The 14709-nt window shown below is 31.9% G+C and overlaps 1 protein-coding gene across 14 annotated transcripts in view; it reads right to left on the reverse strand.

Annotated features, from left to right (window-relative positions):
• Positions 1–2913: 2913 nt before the first annotated feature.
• LOC129807276 (AP-1 complex subunit gamma-1) overlaps positions 2914–14709 on the reverse strand; it is a 39960-nt gene continuing 28164 nt past the window's right edge. For all 14 annotated transcript variants that reach the window (XM_055856431.1, XM_055856437.1, XM_055856429.1 and 11 more), the window contains 6 exons: positions 11384–11522; positions 10997–11261; positions 7868–8170; positions 7650–7790; positions 7428–7535; positions 2914–4314 (listed from right to left, as the gene is read on the reverse strand). In XM_055856431.1, coding sequence (XP_055712406.1) covers positions 4213–4314; positions 7428–7535; positions 7650–7790; positions 7868–8170; positions 10997–11261; positions 11384–11522 — 1058 coding nt within the window. In that variant the 3' untranslated portion in view covers positions 2914–4212. The remainder of the gene's footprint in view (positions 4315–7427; positions 7536–7649; positions 7791–7867; positions 8171–10996; positions 11262–11383; positions 11523–14709) is intronic.

Here is a 14709-nt window from a genome sequence, read left to right on the forward strand (position 1 = left end):
GTGAAAATTGCTTAATTCCTTAAAGTTAAGTCATTTTCACAAAAAAAATCCTTGTTATAATTTACAGTAGACTCTCGCTTATCCGTGGACTCTTTTTCCGGGTGACATAAAAAAATCCGTGAGGCAGTTGAAATTTCAAAATGTTGATGACATTGTTCCCGTTTTGGGTATTTTTTGTTAAACAAATGTGCTCTATCTACTGTAATTCTTACTAACTGTAACATTTTTGGATAGTACGCATGTTTAGAGAGACTGTCGGATTCAGTCAGGTCAGGATTCACCCTATAAATTTTCAATGTAAACAAAAAAATCGTTGGATTTCAAACAATTTGATGGGTATCACTCTCAAAATCCGTATGACATTTTGGTCCCGCTCTCACGGATAAGCGAGAGTCTACTGTAGTTGATTACAGTTATTTTGGTTAATTGTGAATAATTGTCGATATTACAACAAAAACATTGGGAAGAAATTTTGAGCTTAAGGCTCATATTCTTCTTAGGTGTCCCAAAATTCAGAATAGGTTTGAGAAAAACCCTTTTGTACAATACTATTTTGATTAATAAGGAATACTAAAGTGCGTATTACGAGAAGATACAAGACCTGCTAATAAGGATAAAATAGAGAAGAAAATATTTCGTCGCATTTCAGAGATTTTTTGCAACCGCAGCGCCGCCAGACGTTTGTCAAGTGAGTTATTTGTGTCTCTATCTCTCTCTCGAGTTGAATTGCGTGCGATTTAGGATGTTTGTGTAATTTGAAATGATATTTTCTTTAAATTTCTTCATATTTCCGGAAGATTCAAGTTAAAGAGTGTTTAGTGAACCGAGCTATCCATCTTTTGAGAAAGATACCAAGAAGACAATTTATTTTTATATGAGAGTTTTTCTTTCTATTATGTCTTTTTGGCGCAAAAATATTCATCATGGCACCGTTAATTTGCGGGATTAGTGTTACCAGAAAGTCAATCTGCAATTTCCATTAGAACTATCAACACAAAATTTCCGATACTAGGGTGGAATCACCAGTTCTCGCCAGTGCCCCACTTCTCGCCACTTACATTGAAATCGCTATTTTTCGCAATTTATGAAATAAATGAATCGCAATTTTTTTGCTTTGTTTCTGCTTCTACGCATAGAATCGAAAAATAATAATTATTCGTTTTGGATTCACGATTTTGATCAATTTTTAGAGCAATATTTTAAGCAAGTGCATCGAATCCAACATTTCTTACCAAATGTACTAAGTGTCGTCAAATTTTCATCAGGCCAAAAATACCTATTTGGGTAAATAATTTGTCTATTGAATATTTAATTGCACTTCTAGAATACATAAAATTTGTATTTAGTCAATTAATATTTCATTTTATATTATTTTTGTATAAAAATGAGGCATGGCGAGAAGTGGTAATATTCTGGAATTGATTTTACCACCTGTCGCCATATCTTTTCAATGGGCGACGCTAACTTCACTTCGTACATTCTCAGTTGTCAAATCTGTATTGTTTACTTTCCGCAAAAGCCCCATAATTTGATTTCTCAAATAAAAGTGAAGAAAAATCATTTAAAGAGAGTAACAATAAAGTGATCACAAGGAAAGAGAAATGGTGAACGTATTCTTTTCATAGCTTTGCCTAAAATAACCGAGTGTGGTTCTTTTCAAGTGGGTGGCGAGAAGTGGTTACAAATTTTACAAAACTGGCGAAAAGTGGTAAAAAGTGGCGACGAAATGGTTATTTTTGCATTATTAATAAAAATCAGTTTTTTAAGTAGTCCAGCGTTATGTTCTAGGATTATTGTTTTCACGTATCTAGAGCCAATACATCTAAGTAACTTTGTGTCAAATTTGACTTATCTTGTAACAAGGATTCAAAAGTGATGATTAAATGAATTTAATTTTTTCCTAAACATGGCGATAGACGGTTATTCCACCCTACACGACTTTTAATAAGCACAGGTCTGCTTTAGAACTTCATCCTCCTCTCTTTGGAAGGCTCATAAATTTCCCTAAGAATCTGTCGAAAATTCCACAGGCTTCTTCATTGTGGAAAATCCTCGAAAATTGTCAGCAAATTTGTTTTTTTTTTCTGGCAAATGAAACGGTAATTTTCCTCGGAAAATGCCATCAAAAATCCTCTATAATTAACATGCTCACAAACCTGGAGCCTCTTTGAACTTTTGGTCCTGCTGCCTGATGTCCGAAACAAAACGAAAATCCGGTTAAAATCTCAGGAAAATTCACCAAAGGATATAATTGTTGCTCGTCTGAGCCAGGGGTGTGCATGCGTGCAACAAGAACTGTTTGAAACCGAACAAACATGAAACCGAATAAACGTAAAATATAATATGTTTATCAAAGTAGGTGTTTTGACAATTGACATGTACAATTTCATTTGACGTTTGTTCGGTTTCAAACGGTTCTTTCTCACCTCTGATCCAAAGTATTGCATAGTCGGACAGCAAAGACATTTGGAATTTGGGATTTTACTAATCTACTTATGTCCAACGCACAATAAATTTTGTTCTGTAAATATGGTTTTGACATTTCAATGAGAGTGAATGAAACAGAACTAGTCATCTCGCTCTCTCTCATAGGAAATTTTGAAAATATGTTTCCAAATAAAAGTTATTGTGCGTTTTTCATTACAATTTTTGGAAAAAAAATAATAAAGAAAGGAGGGGAAAATTAACAGTAATGAATAGAAAAAAAAACAAGAGCATAACATTGGAGTAATTGGAAATGATTAAATGATTAATTCAATTGAGTCTGGAAGATATTAATTATTTAAGCTTTATCTACATATATTTAAACATTTAATGGCATAAAATATTTAATTACCTGCGAATTAACTATAATTTATTTTGTGAAATTTTGGGAATCCTGAAAACGAAAACTTGGAAAAATAATTAAAATACTTTATTTCTATATCGCATAAATGTTAATAGTTTATTCTATATGATCTCTATGTACAAGATAAATACTTTTGTATAAAAAGATGTCAATAACATTGTTAGTAATTTTCTTTTCAATATTTTAAATTATTTTTTCTCAAATAGAAGATGAAAAAAGGAAAGAGTTTTCAAAAAAACGCAAAATATAAACTCAAAAAAAATCTAATATCCTAAAAAAAAAATAAAAGACACTGATTAAGTACAACGTTAAATTTTACACACAATTTCCTTCAACATCCTCTCTTGCCTCTCCTTTCAATAAATTACACTGCTTTCCTTGTGAAAAGAGGAAATAGGGGAGAGCCCAGCCCTTCCATAAATAAATCAATAAATATTTATGTGAATTAAAAATGATACTAAATAAAATTTTTGCCTACTTTCGTGTTAAATGTTTTCCCTTAAACTTTTTCTATGTTTTTTTTTTGTTTTCATCAAAAAATACTCTGGAAATTTAAGCTCATACAAAGCAACATCGAAATTTTACAAGATTTCATGTCTTTTTCTTTATCTTCAACAAATCTCATCCCATTCATTGAGCCATTTTTCTATCGCTTATCTTCACTTATTACAAACTCTTGCTAGTTATTGTATTGAAAAATATATTATTGACTTCAGTACGTTATTTACAACCATCTTCCATGAGGTTCTTCTTCGCGTTCTCTTTACCAAAAATTCTTAGCAATTAGAAGATAGTTTGTTGGAAAAATTTCTGCATTCTTGATTAATTTTACTTTCGGAGTTTTTTTTTATTGACGGATAACCTTAATCCAAAAAAACTCATAATTTTATTCATGTCTAAAACTCAACGAATAAAAAAACCAAAGATTCTGGACAGAAATAAAATCCTAAACAATAATCTTCATTACCTCATGATCCGCAATTAACACTAAATAATTACTAAAAAAAAATCCTATTTGATTCATCTTCTAACGATATCTCTCATCCACTTCTATCTTATAACAAATATTTATCATTTAATTTATTACATCGATCTTTTTTTTTTACTTTTTTTTCTCAATTTAAGTGAACTCTTCAATATAATTATAGTTATTATTTCTCTTTATAATTATTTTTTTCTTTGATATACTATCAAGTTATCGTAAATGAGGCATTAATCGTCTTTTAATTATTTCACTCTCTATTATTTTCTCCTTAATGTGAGACGATACTAATAATGTGTTTCTTTTTTTTACGTGAAAATAAATGAATGGATGTTGATTTAATTACCACACAGTAGAAAATCTTTATGATTTATCCATCATCTCAATCGAATGCATCGTCCGGAAAACCACTAACTTCCGTCTGTTCCAGCACTGGATTCCCATCAGTTGTGTATGATATTCTTAATCGCATCCTCAAAAAGGCCTAAAACAACCAATGAATCATATTTTAAAAACGCAATCGCTTAAGTGACAGAGCGCTCGATCCATGATGCAAGTGTTTTGGGTTCGAATCTTTTTTCAATCATCAGAATTTTCCCAAGATAAAAATAATATTTGAATCACATCCAATTTATTCTCTTTCACTTGTTTCCACGGATCATGTGACTAACAAACTTATTTTCATATAATAAGAAATAATAATTTAGGGGAGGCGCTCATAATTTTGGACAGTTTCTAAAATTGGACACTTTGAGGGTAAATTTGGACACTAAAAATAAATTTATTAAAATTATGGATTTTTTCTATAATATTTGATGAATAATGAATTCTATCTAAATATTTGTTCTTTTTGGAAGATTTTAACATTAAATTCGTTAAATTTTGAATATGATTTGAGTTAAAATTGCTTTGTTGAAAATTCAGTGTGAGCATTTGCTTACGAGAAATATGACAGAACTTCGTGTTTACTTCTCCCTTATTTAGCTGTGGTGAAGTACTAACAATGTTTCTTCGTTTTTTTTGAGTGATTATTATTAAATATTCCTTGAATATTGTGTTGATTCACGTTACTGGTGATTTGTACATTTAACCGTGAATCATGTTTTTCGTGTGAAATAATGGCAATTTTCTAAGTGATTCATCAGTGAGGTGATACTCCTTATTGTGGAGAGGTGTTTTCCTGTCAAAATTTCGTGAAGTTTTAGCTTTTGTGATGACTTTTCACAATTTTCACCTTGTATTTCTCTATTTTTAATACATATTCAACTTATCGAATCTTGCATTTTAAATGGAAAATGAATCTGATTATTTTCATGATAATGTTAACGTTGTTCAGGTGTAAAAATTGCAAAGTGCAATTTCCCTGATATCCGTGTCTTCCATTTTACTTCGTCACCTGATGAAAAATCAGGTAATAATATATATATATATATCAGGTATTTATTTATCAGGTAATAACAAATCAGGTAATAAACTAATAACTCACAAATAATCAGAGTGACTTAATTCCCAATTCACTAAAAAAATGTACGGGTTTCCCAGTTCCCCATGCGTTCCCTTAAAAAATATCTAGGTTTCCCTACGGGTGAATTTCCAAAATAACAAAAACTGTATGGGTCTCCAGGTTGACCGGAAAATTAAATGGGTCCCCAGGTTCCCTGAAAAAACATCTAGGCTCCCTGGGTGGTTTTTTGAAAAATTTATGGATTTTCAGGTTTCCTAGATTGCCATAAAATTATATTGCTTCCTCAGCTACTCCGTGAATTTCCTGAAAATGTATGGGTTTCCATGTTCCCCGAAATATGTCTAGGAACTCTAAGTAGTTTTCTAATGAAAAATGTATGGCTTCCCAGCTTCCCTAAAAATGTATTGGTTTTTCAGGTTCTCCATGTGTTTCCTGAAAAACGTGTGGGTTCTCATGTAGCCCAAAAATCTGTAGAGGTTCCCATGTTCCCTGATTCCCTGAAATATGTCTAGGTTCCCTGGGTGGTTTAATGAAAAGAATTGCTTGGGTTCCCAGGTTGCCCGAGAACTTGTATGGACCCTCAGGTCCTACGAAAAATATCTAGGTACCATGGATAATATTCTAAAAGAAAATGTATGATTTCCAGGTTTCCTAGATTCTCCGAAAATTATACTGCTTCTTCAGGTCCTGTGTGAGTTTCCTGAAAAACTTGATGGGTTTTCAGGTAACCCTAAAATCAGTAGAGGTTCCCAAATTCCCTGAAATATGTATGGGTTCCTAGGTTCCCTAAACTAGGTCTAGGTTTCCTGGGTGGTTTAATGAAAAAAATGTAAAGCTTCCCAGGTTCTCTGAAAAATCTCTAGGTTCCCTGAGTGGTTTTCTAAAAAACAAATGTATAAATTTCTAGGTTTCCTATATTTACCGAAAATTTATATTAGTTCTTCAGGTTCTACGCGAGTTTCCTGAAAAATGAATGGGTTCTCGTGTTCTTTAAAATATGACTAAGATCTCTTGGTGTTTTTCTAAAAAAAAAAGCGTATGGATTCCCAAGTTCTCCGAAAATTGTTTTGGTTCCTCAGATTTTCTGTGACTTTCCTGAAAAACGCAATAGGTTTTTAGGTACCCCGAAAACCAGTATAGCTTCCCATATTTCTTGAAATATGTCTAGTCTAGATTTTCTAGGAGGTTTTATAGAAAAAAAAATATATGGGTTCCCAGATTCCCCAACTTCCCTGACAATTATATTGATTCCTCCCTTAGGTTCTCTGTGAGTTTCCTGAAAAATATATAGGTTCTCAGGTACCCCGAAAATTGTATAAGTTCCCAGTTACCCTGAAAAATGTCTATGTAACCCTGGGTGGTTTTCTGAAAAAATGGCCCCAGGTTCCCTAAAAATTGTATTGATTCCTCAGGTTCTCTGTCAGTTTTCTGAAAAACGTATGGGTTCTCAGGTAATCCTAAAATCTGTAAAGCTTCCTATATTCCCTGAAATATATCTAGGTCCCCTTCCTGGTTTAATGAAAAAAGTGTATGTCTTCCCAGGTTCTCTGAAAAATCTCTAGGTTCCCTGGGTGGTTTTCTAAAAAAAATGTATGGATTTCCAGGTTTCCCAGATTCCTCGAAAATTATATTGGTTCTTCGTGTTCTACGTGAGTTTTCTGAAAAATGTATAGGTTCTCAGGTATCCCGAAAAATTGTGTAGGTTCCTAAGTCTCCTGAAAATGTATATGTATCCTGAGTGGCTGTTTGAAAAAAATATGTATGGGCACCTAGGATTTTCTGGCCAGATTAGCTCGAGTTTCCTGAAATGAATTACTCCTTGCTAAAATTGTAAAATTGAATTGAAAAAAAATTAACTAAAATTAAAAAATAGATTTTGTAGTATTATTATTTTGTCTGCTATTGTATGTCTTAACAAGTTTAAAACAGTAAAATATTTTTTTAATCTAATTTTCAGACTTGAAAAATGGTTTTGTTTTCTAAAAAAAAATTATGTCGTAAATTGCTAAAAGATTCTAAACCGTGTTACTTGCATCATAGAGCAAACGCTGCACAATTTTATCCCCGATTTTGGATTTTACATTTTTTTGTAATGGTCTTTCTAAATTGAAAAATACAAATAAGACTTTTACCTTTGCTGATTGTGTGACTCTCATCTCTTGCGTGACGACACCTCCTGGGAGTAGAGTCGATCCGGACGGTGAGAGCATTTGCAGAGTGAAGCTCTTGGGAACGGCCGCCTGAAATTCAGTCAAATTTTTTTTTTACATAACAACAAAATCCACAAATATTCGAGAGAGAGAAAAGTTCGGTGACTTTGGAAAGAAAAAAAAATCACAAAAATAAAAAATTACCTGGAACAGAAATTGTTCCAATGTGTTGAGCGATGAATTTGTGGCGGTCATAATCACATGGAGGCATCCAGATGCTTTTCTCGGTTGCAATACCACAGACAAACCATTCTTCTCCAACGCAGTTAACTTGGGAGTTGTACTCTAAATCACCCAAAAGATATGCATCTTCTTTTAGCAAATAAATTCCTTTTGGTGAAATCTCACTTGAACAATTTTACCTGACTCTCAATGGGCGTCGAAAGATCATCCATAAACCCAGTTATAAGTGACGAATTGCTCATATTTATATCTAAATTCAATCCCCCAACGGGTGATACAATTGACGAAATTGGCATCACATTGCCATTCGTACTACTCTCAACAGCTGTATTGCTGTTTGTAGCTGATAGATCAAGATCACCCAAGAGATCCATTAAATCCCTATTATTCGACACACTTCCTCCAGTCGAAACTTGTTTAGCTGGATTAGGAATGCTCAATTCCTGACTCGAAGTCCCACCAAGAAGTTCAAGTAAAGCATTCTAAAAAGCAAATTTATTGAACAAAAAACTTATATATGGTCCGCTTTTTTAAAATGCAAAATTTCATGAAAATTTCATGAAATTTTCAAAAATTTCAAATCTTAAGTTACGAAGATATTTAATCATGGATACACATAAAAATTATTATACAATTTATCTCTAAAGATTATTCAAATTTGTCCCAAAATTTCACGTGGATTTCCAAAATTTCAATATGAAGGCTGCGAGCGCTGCGACGAAGGGACAGTTAGTGAAAAAGGACAATGGGCAAAAGTGGTCTATGGTGCGACCACCAATGAGCCCTATCCTATATTATTGAATAGGTAACAACTTTTGTTCCGGGACCAAATTTCTAAATCAAGTTCTAAAGCAAAAAAACTATTTTCGTAGAAGAAAATAACTTCTTATACAAAATGTTCGTATTTATACTGTCTTTTTTAAGGAAATACATAATTGCAACATAAAATGTATTAAATAAATGCATATTCTCGAAATAAAAGCATGTCTTTACAATGCATAACATGCGTAGGAAGACATTGAAACATAAGAGCCCAAAGTCCAAACTTAAAGCCTTATATCTCAGAGATTTATTAACCGAATTTAATCAATGAATACTCAATCGAAAGGTCTCGAAAAATCCTAAAAAATGGCGGTATGGATAAGTCCACAAGTCGACCGCAAAAGGTGCTCCAGGTTATCAAAGTTTTCAAATAATAAGGAAAGTTTTAAGTTTTGAAATTATTCTCAACCGATTTTAATGATTTTATAATCTGTATGTCGCATATCTGATACTTTTAATTTGTTATAGAGAGTGATATATGGCCTCATTGTATTCATCAATTTCAGGTATATGGAAGGCTATTCACTAATATTCACTCAATAAATCACAGTTAGAAAAATAAACCTAAATATGTAATGATGTAATCATTACATATTTTAACTTATTTTTCCAACTGTGTTTTTTTTTGAAATCGTAATCAGATTTTATATGACTGAATAGCCTTCCATAAACCTTATTCCCATGCCGAGTTTCAGCTTTCTATCTTTTCTCAGAGAGGAGTTATAGTACAAAGAGTCCTCATTATGTATGGGGACTGCTGGAAGGAGTGGTGGGGGGAACGTATATATACACGGTTAAATAGCCTTCCATTGCCCTTGATCCTATACCAAGTTTCTGATTTCTACTTCTTTTCACAGAGGAGTTATAGTGGAAAAGGTCATTATTTTGTATGGGGGCTACAAGAAGGGGCGGAGGGGAGAGGAGCCTATATAAATGGTTAAGGAACCTTTCATAAACCTTGATCCCATACCAAGTTTCAGCTTTCTACTTCTTCTCAGAATTTTTTCGAAAGGATAAAGGCGTTTTTACAAGGACTCCCGGCGAATATCGTCCTGGGTCTCGGTAGTTTTTTATCCTACCCCATTACCTATAAAATGTGCCTAGTCCCATCTGTGGTCGCCACATAGACCAACTCCCATACATTTTTGCCTATGGTCTCCTTTCTCATTATTTACCATGTCATGTACATCCTGTTCTTACATTATTAATTAAACTTTCCCAATTCCTATCTTGAAATTTTGAAAATAATCTTGAAATTTTAGATTTTTTTTTTCTAAATTTTAAACCAAGGTACCTGGCGAATATAAAACGGAAATCTCCGAAGATTTTATACAATTTTACTGATAAATAGACAAAACTTCGTGAAAATTTACAAGATTTCAAGACTGTGTCTAATATTTCAAGAAAATTTTCAACATTTCTGGATAAAGGTAACGAAGGTTGAAGTAAGACTGAAGGGACAATATACATATGACAAAGATTGAGAAATATTTCGCTGAAATTATTCAATTTCTACAAATAATTACCACAAATTAAAAAAAAAATCAGGGTTTTAAGAAAAAATCAAAATTTCACGATCATTTCGAAAATTTCAAGATAGCCAAGATAGCAGTTGTGAAAGTTGAATTAATAATAAGAGGATAGAATATATATGATATGGAAAATAAACCAGGTCAGGTACTAAAGATATACAATTTCTCACGATAATTACCAAAATTTCATGAAAATTTTAAGAATATCAAGGAAATTACTAAAAGATTTCATGATAATTTCAAGATAAGTATTAAAGATTGAACACTAGTAATGAAGGAACGAAAAAACAAATGGTAAGTACTTCATTTTTTACTGAAGACTCCGCTAAATTAACAAAACTTGATAGAAATTTTCAATAATTTATGAAAATTTTAAAAATTACAAGGTAATTTATAAAATTTCAAGAGAAAAATTGCAACGATTTTCAGACAAAATTTATTTGCCATTGCGAAATTATTTTCTAAAAATATTCAATTTCTCAAAAAAATATAACAAAATTTTACGGAAATTTTCCAAAATTTCAGAACCACATTTCCAAATGTTACATTCGCCATTAAAAGGCATGACACATTATCACACAGAGTATTTACTGAAGATGAGCTACTTGTCCCAAAAAATACCAAAATTTCCAAAATCCTATGAATATTTCCAAAATTTCAAGATAAAGATTGCAAAGGTTGAATGAATGTTCAATGTAAGGGCAACATGTATTATGTAATTTTTCGATGTAGATGAGAAATTTTACACTAAAATTACCAAAAAAAATTCACAGAAGCTCGCAAAATTTCAAGAAAATTTCCAAAATTTCACGAAGATTCCCAAAATGTCATGAAAATTTCCAAAATTTCACACTCACAATAGGTAAAGTTATTGTATTACAGTGAAAATAAGCTGATCAGATAAATAGAAAAGAGATAAAGAAATTGACAAGAGAAAATGAAAAGGTCACTTACTGATCCCTCTGTTATCGTCGCACTTTCATCCTCAAGGCCATTTTCAATCAGATCCCCGCTACTTCCATTTTCATCTGGCGACGTGGCACTGCCACCAGCACCATTTTGCGCTGACATCCGATTAATTTGCATGGGTGGCATCTTCTCCAGCAGAGCCGGACGCAAGTGACTGTGAGTCTTGAACAATTGCGAAAATTCCACACCTCTCTGTTGCAGATCAACATTCAAGTGTGACCCGAAAGCATCAATTATCTGCTTGATTTCACTGCAAAACAAACCCAAAAAAACCCACATGTGTTTTTTTTTCAATCACAATTTCAGTGTACAGATAAGAATTTAGAAGAAAAAGAAAGATAACAAGTTTATTGGGGTGTTTTCCACACTTACTCTTGTGCCGCCTGTAAACGTGTACTGAGCTTTGCCAGCGATATCAGTGTATACTGTTTACTGGATATGGATCCCTGTGGAGCCCACAGAAGTTTCTGATACATCTCCACAATATCCTTTTCCATAGGCCGTGTTACATCTAGAATCGAAAAGATTTACAATTGAAAGAATCATTTGGACATGAATCAAAGAGATGCAGAAAAAGTAAAGAAGTTTTGCCATTAATTAGAAACCAAATAAACGAACATGAAAAATGAAATTTGGTCAGTAAAGAATAAAAATGTACAATAAAACTTTCAAATCAATAAGTAGAAATATTTAATTTGAAAAACTAAAAATGATCCATAATATATGAAATGACCAGTAAAAAAATAAAAATTTTCCTTCAAAAGGAATTTGGACACAAAATATTGACTCAAAAATTTGATTCAAAATTGTGGAGCACAAAGTTATCAAAAATTTTGAGATTAGCATATTTGGAAATCAAAATTTTGACTGAAAATTTGATTCAAAAATTTAATTCAAAACCCTCCTGAAAAAGGAATTTTGATTAAAAATTTTGAGACACGATCAATTTGATAATCTAATATTTGGAGATCAAAATGTTGACCTAAAAATTTTATTCATTTTGAGGTGATTCTAATCACATCTATTGTAATCATCTGATTTTCTGAAAGTGCTCCGATCGAACTGAAATTCACAGGATTATGTTTTGAACATCCCTTATGTCATCATAAGCCGGTAATATCAGTCTGGCAGTCCGTAGTACGCAATATCTCTGATTTGGAAAGAGATATCTTCATTTTTATCTACTCGCGCGTACGACGATTTCTGTGCCATGAGTTTTTGGACAAACCGGTTCTAAACCGGCTAAAAATCACGTTTTGTAGTTTATCTCAAAATCTAAGCTAGCTATCTTGACAATTTTATGTTTATGTTGTAGCCCAGAAACTTTAGACCAATTTCAAAAAAAAAAAAATTCGTCGAGTAGTTCTCGAGATATTTCACTTTAATCCTTTAAGGACGATTGGAACACCGGTGTCCCATAAAGAAAATAATTTTTCCTGACTACCCAAAGTTATTTTTTTCTTATATCTGTACATAATTGTAAAGTAGAAGGTTGAAGGAATCTAGAATATTTTTTGCAAGTCTCTAGCTCTTTGCTATATAGTAAATATTTAAGCTAAAAAATGGCGAATTTTTAAATTCTCAAATTCAGAATTGATTTTATTTATATTTTATAATTCCAATGTTTTTTAAGCAAAACCCTTTTGGCAATATAAATTACAATACTCATACGTAATATTTTTCATTAAAGCGAAAAATATTATTCATTGGTATTGTCAGAAAAATTACTTAAATTTTTGGGCTATTTTTGTCCCTATCGTTCATAGAAGCACAAAATACACCGAATAAGACTCTGTTGGACTTTCCAAGGTTAGATGTAAGACTTATCATTTATTATGTTTCTCAGTTTAATTTTTATTGTTGATTTTCAGTCCGTAAAAAATGTCTCGTAGATATCAAATTTAAGAAAGTTTGCTAATAGCGTCAGGCGGGAAAAAAGCGGGAGAAGCAGCGTAGAACAAGCTTTTCCAGTATATATAGCACTCTCTCTTTCTCTATCTCTCCATATATTTATATAGTGAGTCAATATTCAAACATTGTTTTTTTATACGGATTTTCGCGGGGCTCGAATTTTTAAGCGGATTTCCGCGGGTCGTGATTTTTTTCGCGAATTTTTACGCGTATTTTCGCAAATGGCGAATTTTCTCGGGTCTCGATTTTTTTTTTGGGAATTTTCACGGGGCTCAAATTTTAAGCGGATTTTGGGGGGGGGGAGGCGTGAATTGTTTAGCGGATTTTCGCACGTCGTTAAATTTTTCGCGGATTTTGCACTTCTTAAGCCTAAACGAAACTCTAGTGTGAAGTCAAGTTGGAGGCCTTCATCTCTCATAGTTTCTGAGAAAATCGATTTTAGAGTTTTTTAAACAATTTTATGCATTTTTCTTCCAATTTTTCTCAGTTTCAAGTGAAATTTTGCACATATCAAGCATGAAAGAGTAAAGTTTGAGGCCTATATCTCTCATAGTTTCCGACAAATTCGATTTTAAAGCTTTTTAGACAATTTTATGCATTTTCCTTCCAATTTTCCTTATTTTCAAGTTAAATTTTGCACATATCAAGCCTGAAAGGGGCTCCACATGGACGTAAAGTTTGAGGCCTCTATCTGTCATAATTTCCGAGAAAATCAACTTTACATTTTTTTTAGACATTTTTATACATTTCTCATCCAATTTTCCTTATTAATAACGATAATACGCTACATACACTTTAAGAATTATTAAACGAAATTTGCATTATTTATGTCTAAATATCGTTCGAGTTTGCCACAATCAAAATTTGCAATGAAGGAATCGCACCTCTATAAGCTTATCTAGGCTTATCACTGGCTTTTAAATGTTGATTTAAGTTTTCGACTCAAAATTATAATTTAAAATTTTTACTCAAAATTATAGCACACAATGGTCAATTTGCAAAATTTTGGGTCAAAATTTTCCTTCAAAAGGAATTTAGATTCAAAACATTTAACATTTTGACACTGAATGGTTATCGAAATTTTGATTGAGAATGTTGACTCAACATCAATCGTGGCACAATCAGTTTGATAATTAAATATTTGGTGATCAAAATGTTGACTTAAAATTTTTACTCAATTTTTTTTTAAACTAATGTTGAATCAAGTTTTTAACCCAAAAATGGTAATCATAAAATTGTTAGTCAAATATTTGAGGATCAAAGTTTTGCCTCAAAATTTACAAGTTATAAAGTAATAAAAATAATTTAGCGAATATTTGATCATTTTTTTGAATAATTTTATGCTTAAGCAGTACGGACTTATCGACTTAAAATTTGCGATATTCGTGCCATAGCGACAAAAATATTTCTTTACTTTTATTTATGTTTCTTTTTTTTTGAGAAATAGAAAAAATGTGGAATCAAAAAATATTAGATATCACAAAGGTGACTACTTAAAAAGTGATTAGTTCAAAATCCCTTATTAAGTACTTAGTGAAAAGTACCTTTATTGTCTCTGGGTACTTAATTAGGAATTTTAATAAATGCCTTAATTAAGTCCTTAATGTTAAGACTGGGCTATACTTTGTTATTTTCGCTATTCGATACATTTTTTACGGAGTTGAATTTTATATAATTTATTAAAAAAAAATTAATTGATTTAAGGACTTATTAAGTACTTAATGGGTTAGTCGACATTTCATTGCCAATCTCATCTGAAAAAATGGCAGAAGAATCTTAAATCACGG

Source organism: Phlebotomus papatasi, chromosome 3 (genome assembly GCF_024763615.1).
Source record: "Phlebotomus papatasi isolate M1 chromosome 3, Ppap_2.1, whole genome shotgun sequence".
NCBI lineage: Eukaryota > Metazoa > Arthropoda > Insecta > Diptera > Psychodidae > Phlebotomus > Phlebotomus papatasi.